This window comes from Eriocheir sinensis, chromosome 57 (genome assembly GCF_024679095.1).
Source record: "Eriocheir sinensis breed Jianghai 21 chromosome 57, ASM2467909v1, whole genome shotgun sequence".
Taxonomy (NCBI): Eukaryota; Metazoa; Arthropoda; class Malacostraca; order Decapoda; family Varunidae; genus Eriocheir; species Eriocheir sinensis.
Window position 1 is genome coordinate 6,030,124 of NC_066565.1, and position 11,482 is coordinate 6,041,605.

Sequence of the window (11,482 nt, forward strand, 5' to 3'; positions counted from 1 at the left end):
ACAATCTTCCTTCATCTGCATTTCCTCCTGCCTACAACTTGAACTCTTTCGAGAGGAAGGTATTTGGACACCTTCCGAAATTGACCTCTCTTTCGGCCACCTCTTTGGATTCTTTTTAGGAGCAGTGAGTAGCAGGCTTTTTTTTATTATTGTTTCCTTTTTTTTGTGTGCCCTTGAGAGCTGTCTCCTCTGTTGAAAAAAAAAAAAAAAAAAAAAAAAAAAAAAAAAAAGTAAAATTAGGAAGGTGTTAAGGAAGTATACATGAGGGGGGATTGAGATGTGTATTCTTGTATGTATATCCCATTTACAGATTCACAGAGATCAAGAAAGTGAATAATCTCAACTATACATCCTAGAGAATACATAAAATTAGGCCTATGTATGTAACTGTTGGATGGTGTTGAGAGTTGGCCTATACAAGATTGAGCTGTGACTTCCTATATGTATCTCCCATTTACATATTCACAGAGATCTATAAGGTGAATAGTCTCAAATATACATCCTAAAGAATACATAAAATTAGGGTTATGTATATGTATAGGATGCTGTCAAGAGTAGGCCTATACATGATTGAGCTGTGAATTCTTGTATGTATATCCCATTTACATATTGTTTTGTCTCGATGCAAAGAAATTAGAAACCCAAACTACCCACGTAACTTGATAAATGATAATACCATGTTCAAAAAATGACATAATGAATGTCTGTCTAATCTCTAATGTAACCTTGTCTCAAACTAAAGAAAAACATATGTAATGAATGACTGGCTAACATAACCTTGTCTCAAACTAAAGAAAAATATATGTAATGAATGACTGGCTAACATAACCTTGTCTCAAACTAAAGAAAAATATATGTAATGAATGACTGGCTAACATAACCTTGTCTCAAACTAAAGAAAAACATATGTAATGAATGACTGGCTAACATAACCTTGTCTCAAACTAAAGAAAAACATATGTAATGAATGACTGGCTAACATAACCTTGTCTCAAACTAAAGAAAAACATATGTAATGAATGACTGGCAAACATAACCTTGCGGCGATGTAAAAAAGAATGAAACAAATGACGCTAACGTAACCTTGTCTCAATGTACAGACATGACGTAACGGAGGCTAGTCAATGTAACCTTGTCTTGAACTAAAGAAGAATAGATGTAACAAATGACTAGCTTCCATAACCTTGTCTCAACATACAGAAAAAGACAAAACAAATGACTAATGTAACTTGGTCTTAGTGTTACAAAGGGCAGAGCCAGTTAATAGTGACAGAAATATTACAAAAGATTTAGCAACCGAAGGGACAGGAGTACGCATTGCTACACATGACACAGTAACCCAAGTGTGATAGGGATTGTAATGTTACGGAAGATATGGTGACGCAAGTGACGAGGACCGAGCGTTACAGACAGCGTAGTGACTTAAGCATGACAGGGATTGTAGAAAGATTGTAGAATGATTGTAGAGAAAAAGATACAGTAACTCAGCAGTGACATAGATACATATATGTTACTGAGGACATGGTAACTTACGTATGGTGAGGATCATAATGTTGCAGATGAACTAACAATAACTTAAAGTGTCAGAATTCATCATGTTACAAATGGCATATTAATTTGAGTGACATGGATCGTAATGTTACAAGATATATAGTAACCGCACCGATATGTATACGTAATGTTAAATGACATAGTAACTTAAATTAAATGGATACATTACGTTAAAAAAGCTTAGTAACCAAAGAGACATGTATACGTAATGTTACAAATGGCATAGTAACAAATGAAATGGATAAGTAATGTTAAAGACTTAGTAACTGCGGTGAATGAATGCAAAATGTTACTGATGACATACTAACAAATGAAATGAATAATGTTAACAAGACTTAGTAACCAAAGTGACATATACGTAATGTTAGGGATGACACAGTAACTTAAATATAATGGTTAGTAATGTTAACAAGACTTAGTAACCAAAGTGACATATACGTAATGTTAGGGATGACACAGTAACTTAAATATAATGGTTAGTAATGTTAACAAGACTTAGTAACCAAAGTGACATATACGCATAGTTGGGCGTTATCGCGATAAGTTATCGCGATACTTTATCGCTGATAACAAAATCGGGTTATCGGCCATCCGCTACTTATTCAAATATATATCGGTATCTTCGTTACTTTTGTGACCAAACCAGCGATAATCGCTACTTTTTCCACCCCTAAAAAAAAAAAAAAAAAAAAAAAAAACGTTGTCTCCTCCCTACTGCGCATGCGTGGACCGGGCGCCCGGTGTTGTTTGAAAAAAACTTTGAGGTATGAAGTATTTCGGTGAAGAGATTTCATGCTTAGATCATCAACATTAAAACACTAGGTTATTTTTTTATGTTAGACTCAAAAATCAATATATCAAAGAGAAAAATCAGAAAAATCATTTAACTTTGCCCCAAAAATGTTTATTCACTGCCTCAAATTTGATATTCCATATTCGTTTGTGAGCATGCCATGGTATTGAAGGCACTCGGTGTTGTGTTATTTGGTGTCCCATCGTCAAAAGCTGGCGCTTTTGTTTACAAACATTGGTCTCTCATGAACTGCGCTTGTTCAGACCAGTAAGCGTAGCCCTGTACAGCCTCACAAAGCTTTTTAACATATTAAGAGTTGCTGGAAGGCTGAATCAGACAAATAATACCACGATCCTCGCTGTTTCAAGAACAACACTCTGTACATATAAATACATACAACTCGTACAGAGTGTCGTTCTAGAAACAGCGGGGATGGTGGTAGTGGTACTGTATGTCTGATTCAGCCTTCCAGCAACTCTTAATTACGGTTAAAAAGCTTTGTGAGCCTGTACAGGTCTACGCTTGCTGGTCTGAGCATGCGCAGTTCTCGAGAGGCCAGTGTTTGCAAACAAATGCACCAGCTTTTGACGGTGGGGACGCCAAATAACACAACACCAGTTCAGGCGCTTCTAGTATTACCGTCCATATGTACGCGTCAATGTTTGGTTTTCAGGTTTTGTAAGTTTTCTAAAATACAGATAATGAAAATTTGAATTCATCTAAGATTTTTTATTTGAAATATCAATATAGTATCGTTTTCGCCCATCGGACTTATCGCTAGCGAGTATGGGAATTGTTATCGCCTATATTTGTGTCTCCAGTTAACGAATATCGGTTATCACCGATAATATTTTCCATTATCAGTTATCGGTTATTGGGAATAAGGTTTTCTGTTATCGTGCCCACCTATGCATATACGTAATGTTAGGGATGACACAGTAACTTCAGTATAACATGGATCGTAATGTTACATCTACATAAAGACGAGAAATGAGCATAACAGTGAGTGCCGGGTTGCCGTAATCTTGCCTCAACGTACAGAGATCAAATTAACATAAAACATACGAATTGCAGTTACTTATACAAGCATTTCGTAGGTAAGGTTGACAAGTTATATTCCATTAGTTTAAATGACGTAATCTCTCCTTGATGTACAGAGATCAAATAAACATACGACATACGAGTGAATTGAAGTTACTTATACAAACATCTCAAAGGTAAGGTTGGCATAACTTATATTTTGCTAGTTTAAATGATGTAATCTTCCCTTTACATACAGATCAAAGTAACATACGACATATGAAATGAATTGATGTTACTTATACAAACATACCAGTGAAATGAGGTTACTTATACAAACATACCAGTGAATTGAGGTTACTTATACAAACATCTCGCAGGTTAAGGTTGACGTAACTTATATAGCGTTACTTTAAGAGATGTAATCTTGCCTATACGTACAGAGATCGAAGTAACATCTCGAGAGTAGGGTTCAAGTAACTTGTATTTCGTTTGTTTAAGGTTACATATACTTACAATAAAGTCGTAAAGAGGGAAAGAATAAAGGTGTGTGGAAAAGGTCATCTTATTGCCTACAAACACCAAGAGAGACAAATATTGGGGCGAGGGAGGGAGGGCAGGGTAGCAAATACACACGCACGCACACACACAAAAAAAAAATAAATAAATAAAATAAAATAAATAAATAAATAAAAACACTGAACCACATACCCAAATCAAACACCTCCACACTAAACATCCTTCTTTGACCGTCCATGTTGAGAGGAGGAAGAGGAGGAGGAGGAGGCGGAGGCAACTGAGGAGGAGGAGACGAGAGTAGATGTGGAGCCGCCAGCGATGGAGTTGGCGGCTGTTCCTCCGTCCTTCCCTTCAGCGGCTGCGGCGGGTGACTTCTTGGCCACTGCCGCCGCCTTGTCCATCTTCTCCTTCCAGTGTATTTGGTACTCAGCGATGAGCCGGCAGGTTAGCATGAAGAACACCTGGGGGGGAGGGGAGGGGAGGTTAGGAGAGGTGAGATTAGGTTAAGTTAGGGGAGGTTAGGTAAGGTAAGGTTAAGTTAAGGTAGGTTAGGTAAGGTTAAATTAGGGGAGGTTAGGTCAGTTAAGGTTAAGTTAGGGGAGGTTAGGTAAGGTTAAGTTAGGGGTGGTTAGGTTAGGTAAGGTTAAGTTTGGGGAGGTTAGGTTAGAGGAGGTTAGTTAAGGTTAGGTTAGGGGAGGTTAGGTAAGGTTAGGCAAGGTTAGGTTAGGGGAGGTTAGGTTAAGGGAGGTTAGGTAAGGTAAGGTTAAGGGAGGTTAGGCAAGGTTAGGTTAGGGGAGATTAAGTTAGATTAGGGGAGGTTATGAAGTTTTATCTTTTAGGGTTCAAGGGCAATAAAACAAAAAAGGCATAAAAAACACTAGGTCCTGCCCCTGAACAGAGAGAAGGAAAAATGACAACGGGGCATAATTACCAGTGAGGGGGCGAGTCTCTCAAACTTGTCGGCCACCATCCAGTGATTGTACGTGGCGAACAGCATCATGAGGGCCAGGACCAGGTTGGCAAACTGCTTCACATGCTCTGAAAGACACAAACTGCTCAGCAAGGACTGTAGGCGGGCATCCTCAACACTTCCCCTCACATCAACTCTTTCCAAAGCCCAAGAAAAGGTATCAATTGCATTCTAATGACGTGAGATAATCCAGCTTTCCAGACAGAGCAGCAGATTGAAAATAGACAAACTATGTAGAGACCATTAATTTAAGAAGGCTATAAGAAAATCCATCTTTCCAGACAGACAACAGATCTATGGAATATGCTACAAGACGTGTATGCCAAAAACTCTCTCCGCTTTAATGAAAAAATCTAAAAAGTTTCAAAAGATGGAACACTGACTGTTTCTTAATGGTCCCTCCAAGCAAGAAAAATGAGAAAAAATCACCCCTCACACAAACCATTTAATAACATATATCAAAGCATTCGTGATCAGATTATGTATCATCTATTTTAGGGGGTTTATATCATGGCACAAATTTGGCCCGTCACTGCTACACAGTAAAGCCACAAATTTGGCCCGTCACTGCTACCGGGTTAATGATGCAAAGACAAAATTAGGTAAGACTTAAAACTGCAAGATATCATTAGCAAGGGACAGGAATACAACTTAACTATAGGGAATTACTAATGAGGGAGGGACAGGGAAAACAAAGTAACCATTAACCAGTGAAAAGAAAGGCAACAGGTAACAAATACAGGTTAACAAGCACACAGGTAACTCACTGGAAGGCAAAATTAACAAGCAGGATTGTTCACAGAGGAGGGGACTCGGACACAGGGACTTGGCCTCGGCTTACTATTATATATTACATGGAGGGTAGTAGTGTGTCCTTGAGCCATTATTAGTGACTAGCAACAAGGCATATGCGTCCCCAATGACCCAAAGTGACGTCAAGGGAACAAAAACCACCTGCCATATTAACGTGATAATATTATTGTCATCATCATCAGTAGCAGATTTACATAGATCTACATAGATCTTCAGAAGGAGGACAGGGAGGGAAGGAGGCGAGGGAGTTGAAGAAGGAAAGGAAGGAAGGAAGAAAAGGAATAAATGATGAATGAATGAAGAACAAAGATGAAATAAAGTAGTAGAGTATAATGAGATGTGTAGTGGAAGAACGAGATGAGTAGTGGAAGAATGAGATGAGTAGTGGAAGAATGAGATGAGTAGTGGAAGAATGAGATGAGTAGTGGAAGAATGAGATGAGTAGTGGAAGAATGAGATGAGAAGGGGAAGAATGAGATGAGAAGTGGAAGAATGAGATGAGAAGTGGAAGAATGAGTTAAGTAGTGGAAGAATGAGATGAGAAGTGGAAGAATGAGATGAGTAGTGGAAGAATGAGATGAGTAATGGATGAATGAGATGAGATGTGGAAGAACGAGTTAAGTAGTGGAAGAATGAGATGAGAAGTGGAAGAATGAGATGAGTAGTGGAAGAATGATATGAGTAATGGAAGAATGAGATGATAAGTGGATGAATGAAATAGGTAAGTAGTGGAAGAATGAGATGAGCAGTGGAAGAATGAAAAAAAGTAGTGGAAGAATGATTTTTTTTTTTACAGCAGAGGAGACCGTTCAGGGCATAAAAAAAAGAAAAAAAAAATGCTACTCACTGCTCCTGAATAAAGTACATAGGATTAGCCAAAAAGAGAAATCAATTTTGGGAGGAGAGGTGTCCTGATACCCTCCTCTTGAAAGAGTTCAAGTCGAAGACAGGAGGAAATACAGATGAAGGAAAATTGTTCCAGAGTTTACCAGCGTGAGGGATGAAAGAGTGAAGATGCTGGTTAACTCTTGCATAAGGGGTTTGGACAGTATAGGGATGAGCTTGATCAGATAGTCGTGTGAGGCGAGGCCGCAGGAGGGGGGGAGGCATGCAGTTAGCAAGTTCAGAAGAGCAGTCAGCGTGAAAATATCGATAGAAGATAGAAAGAGAGGCAACATGGCGATGGAATTTAAGAGGCAGGAGACTATCAGTAAGAGGAGGAGAGCTGATGAGACAAAGAGCCTAACGGCCGTACCAGAAGGCAGCCTCCTCGACTATAGAAGCTCTTCAGCCAATTTCTCATACCATAATCTTCGAGGGGCCCTCACCGTAAGTGAAGGAAAGGTGTTGACGGGCGAAATTGTTGGAATCTGGCAAGGGGTCGAGATAGGTACATCCTCGTGAGCCCCTTCGCATATTTTATGCGTCAATTCTGCATTTCTCTCATTAATATAGTAATAAATGATCCAGGAATTATAATGAAACGTATTTGATCTAATATGAATCTGCAAAAGTTTTTTTAAATAAATGATTTAAGGTTTTGTTTAAGACTTTAGGATTGTATCATGATTTTTAACCCTTGCCAAGTTGCCGTGTCAACACGCCTCCTTGGTCAACTCAAGGAGCTAGGTAGTCATTTCCTATAGCTCCGATGGGGCTCGAGCACTTTTCTAACGGCCCCTTGCTTGACGGGATGGCAGCGAGGGGCAGAGAAGCGATAACGTCGGGCACATGTGGAAACCAAGGGGTGCTGACGTCACTTCCCATCCCCAAGGCCTCCCGTCTCATAGGCCTCGTGGAAACACAGGCCGCGCAGGGATGCCAACCCTATCACTCATGCTATGTCCCCAATTATACCTATATTTGCCTTTCAATCAACCATTTTCTTTGTGATTATACATTGATATATATGTAAAATATATGTAAAATGCTTCAATTATCAATATTTCCGTGTAGAGATGTTTACAGAGGCTACCAACCCAACTCGGAAGAAGCTCTAGTGGAGGAAGGGACCAAGATCACCTTATAGTATCCGGCAGAAAGGGGATACCGTTTAAGGGAAGAGGAGGAGGAAGGTTTAGAGGCTGCCTAATGGTACGGCTGGTAGACTCCACTCTGTCCAGAAGAGCTGTTAGAGTGGAGCCCCCCAAACATGAGATGCATACTCCATACGAGGGTGGACAAGGCCCCTGTATATGGCTAGCAACTGTGCGGGGCAGAAGAACTGATGGAGACGATACAGAACGAGATGAGAATGAGATACAGAATGAGATGAGAAAGGGAAGAATGAGATGAGTAAAGGAAAAATGAGATGAGTAGAGGAAGAATGAGATGAATAGTGGAAGAATAAAATAAGTAATGGAAGAATGAAATGAATAGTGGAAGAATGAAATGAGTAGTGGAAGAATGAAATGAGTAGTGGAAGAATGAAATGAGTAGTGGAAGAATGAAATGAGTAGTGGAAGAATGGGATGAGAAGTAGAAGAATGAAATGAGTAGTGGAAGAATGAATAGTGGAAGAATGAAATGAGTAGTGGAAGAATGAAATGAGTAGTGGAAGAATGAGATGAGAAGTAGAAGAATGAGATGAGTAGTGGAAGAATGAAATGAGTAGTGGAAGAATGGGATGAGAAGTGGAAGAATGAGATGAGTAGTGGAAGAATGAGATGAATAGTGGAAGAATGAAATGAATAGTAGAAGAATAAAATGAATAGTGGAAGAATGAGTATTGGAAGAATGAGATGAGTATTGGAAGAATGAGATGAGTAGTGAAAGAATGAGATGAGTAGTGGAAGAATGAGATGATTAGTGGAAGAATGAGATGAGTAGTGGAAGAATGAGATGATAAGTGGAAGAATGAGATGAGTATTGGAAAAATTAGATGAGTATTGGAAGAATGAGATGAGTAGTGGAAGAATGAGATGAAAAGTGGAAGAATGGGTAGTGGAAGAATAAGAAGAGTAGTGGAAGAATGAAATGAGTATGGAAGAATGAGTAGTGGAAAAATGAGATGAGAAGTGGAAGAATGAGATGAGTATTGGAAGAATGAGATGAGTATTGGAAGAATGAGATGAGTAGTGTAAGAATGAGATGAGTAGTGTAAGAATGAGATGAGAAGTGTAAGAATGAGATGAGTAGTGTAAGAATGAGATGAGTAGTGTAAGAATGAGATGAGAAGTGGAAGAATGAGATGAGAAGTGGAAGAATGAGACGAGTAGTGGAAGAATGAGATGAGTAGTGGAAAAATGATTTGAAGTGGAAGAATGAGATGAGTAGTGGAAGAATGAAATGAGTAGTGGAAGAATGAAATGAGTACTGGAAGAATGAGATGAGAAGTGAAAGAATGTGATGAGTAGTGGAGAAATGAGATGAGTAGTGGAAGAATGAAATGAGCCTCAGAAGTGGAGAATGAGATGAATAGTGAAAAAATGAGATGAGAGGTGGAAGAATGAGATGAGTAGTGGAGGAATGAGATGAGGAGGAGACTAATGAAACCTTTACCCAGACATGACATGACAGCGACATAATCCAAACCCTTGGATTACATTGAGTAGACGTGAGAACATGGTCATAATTATCACTTGCATCAGTGGTACTCTTGGGTGAAGCACACCACTGTAAGGCATTGATTCTTTTGCTGCAGCAATGGTTTATAAATACATGTTCCAGCTATTTTAGTGTTAGGTGACATTCTCTTGCTCCTCACCTCACAGAGGAGTAAGTAATTCACTGCAGCTGTGAGACTCAACCAGGCTCCAGGCCCAGGTGCAGCTGCCACAGCTGTGGAAAGTCAGCCATCAGTATTTTCCTTCCTCTTCTGGCTGTGGCTCCTCTCCTTTTATCACTTCACAGGCAAGCCTTCTTTCTTCCTTGTCTTACAAGATCACTTTTACCTCTCCTTCACTTCCCTTTCCCTATCAGGCTCAGCTGCTGCTATCACCCTGGTCACTATAACTACTGTAGCCAGACACACTTCAGAAGTGGGTCTTCATGTGCTTGGCAATGTCACCCCTTGTCTTAAAGAGCTTTCCACAAACATCACACTTGAACTCTCTAAGGCCATAGTGCCTGAAGACATGTTGATTGAGTGCCTGCTTCCTACTGAACCTCTTCCCGCACTCTTCACACTCATGACTCTTTACACCAGTGTGTGTAAGGGTGTGTTCATCAAGGTAACCCTTCCGGCTGAATTTTTTTCCACATTCCTTACATTCATAGTTCTTAACACCAGTGTGTGTAAGGGTGTGTGTATTAAGGGTACCCTTCTGGCTGAACTTTTTCCCACATACCTTACATTCATAGTTCTTCATACCTGTGTGTGTAAGGGTGTGTTCATCAAGATGACACTTATGCCTGAATTTCTTTGTACATTCCTTACATTCATAGTTCTTCACACCAGTGTGTGTAAGGGTGTGTCTATCAAGGTTACCCTTCAGGCTGAATTTTTTCCCACATTCCTCACATTCATAGTTCTGCACACCAGTGTGTGTAAGGGTGTGTCTATCAAGGTTACCCTTCAGGCTGAATTTTTTCCCACATTCCTTACATTCATAGTTTTTCACACCAGTGTGTGTAAGGGTGTGTGTATCAAGGGTACTCTTCTGGATGAATTTTTTCCCACATTCCATACATTCATAGTTCTTCACACCAGTGTGTGTAAGGGTGTGTGTATCAAGGTGACTCTTCTGGATGAATTGTTTCCCACATTCCTTACACTCATAGTTCTTGACACCAGTGTGTGTAAGGGTGTGATATCTTAGGCCTTCCCTTGAGGTGAATTCTTTTCCACACTCCAGACACACAAACTTCCTCTCTCCTTTGTTGCTGGAGTTGCCAGCAGCAAGTTGCTTCATCTGCTTACCTCTGACCCTCCTGCCCCCTGCAGCAGTCTGCTCCTGCTTTTCCGGGGTACTCATGCCTCTTCTTCTTCTTCTGGGGTGTTCTAGGGGCCTGTTAGGCAGTGTTGTTGTTGTTGTTATGGGTCGCGGCAACTAGTCGCTCACATGAGCCCTGGCGTCGTCCTGTGAGGGCCTCATAGGCTGCCCCGTCTTCCTGAGGAAGGCACAGGTGGGGCGGGTGGCTGCTGCTTCCTGCCGTGTGGGGTGGACGCCTGCCGCCGCCAGGTCCAAGGTGGCCGCCACGTCCAGGGGGGGAGGGAGTTGGTGTCGTGGCTGGGAGTGGAGGCGGGGCAGTACAGCAGCAGCAGCAGCAGCAGGAGGTGCTCAATGGTCTCCTCGACGGTCCTGCAGCAGCAGCAGCAGCAGGAGGTGCCCAATGGTCTCCTCGACGGTCCAGCAGCAGCAGCAGCAGCAGGTGCCCAATGGTCTCCTCGACGGTCCTGCAGCAGCAGCAGCAGCAGCAGGTGCCCAATGGTCTCCTCGACGGTCCTGTAGCAGCAGCAGCAGCAGCAGGAGGTGCCCAATGGTCTCCTCGACGGTCCTTCAGCAGCAGCAGCAGCAGGTGCTCAATGGTCTCCTCGACGGTCCAGCAGCAGCAGCAGCAGGTGCTCCTGCAGCAGCAGCAGCAGGAGGTGCCCAATGGTCTCCTCGACGGTCCTGCAGCAGCAGCAGCAGCAGGTGCCCAATGGTCTCCTCGACGGTCCTGCAGCAGCAGCAGCAACAGGGGCAGTGAGGGTCGGAAACCTTCCAGGCAAAGCGGTGGTGTTGTTGTTGTCCCGGCAGTGTTGCCAACTGCTCCTCAAACGTGCTAAAGTGGACCCAAAACCGTTGCAACAGTTTTTTTGTAAAGTACATTTCCGCATCGGACGAAATATATTGTTATGCCGGACGTGTTACTTGGGTTCCGTGTCGCCGTCA

The 11,482-nt window shown here is 41.5% G+C and overlaps 1 protein-coding gene across 10 annotated transcripts; it reads right to left on the reverse strand.

Annotated features, from left to right (window-relative positions):
* Positions 1-267: 267 nt before the first annotated feature.
* LOC126984729 (zinc finger protein OZF-like) lies at positions 268-10,582 on the reverse strand. 10 transcript variants are annotated; one of them, XM_050838742.1, is made up of 5 exons: positions 9,373-10,582; positions 4,815-4,921; positions 1,038-4,344; positions 882-933; positions 268-777 (listed from the first exon to the last, which is right to left on the reverse strand). In XM_050838742.1, the coding sequence occupies exon 1, from the start codon at positions 10,580-10,582 to the stop codon at positions 9,641-9,643; it is 942 nt and encodes a 313-aa protein (XP_050694699.1). In that variant the 3' UTR covers positions 268-777; positions 882-933; positions 1,038-4,344; positions 4,815-4,921; positions 9,373-9,640. The 10 variants fall into 10 exon arrangements, with proteins under 10 accessions (XP_050694699.1, XP_050694700.1, XP_050694694.1 ...); XM_050838743.1 differs by having other exon boundaries at positions 830-933; XM_050838737.1 differs by having other exon boundaries at positions 882-985.
* Between the last annotated feature and the right edge of the window lie 900 nt (positions 10,583-11,482).

Bases quoted from the DNA above. Each gene is read 5' to 3' on its own strand.
- LOC126984729 (XM_050838744.1), bottom strand. From the start codon at position 10,582: ATGAGTACCCCGGAAAAGCAGGAGCAGACTGCTGCAGGGGGCAGGAGG.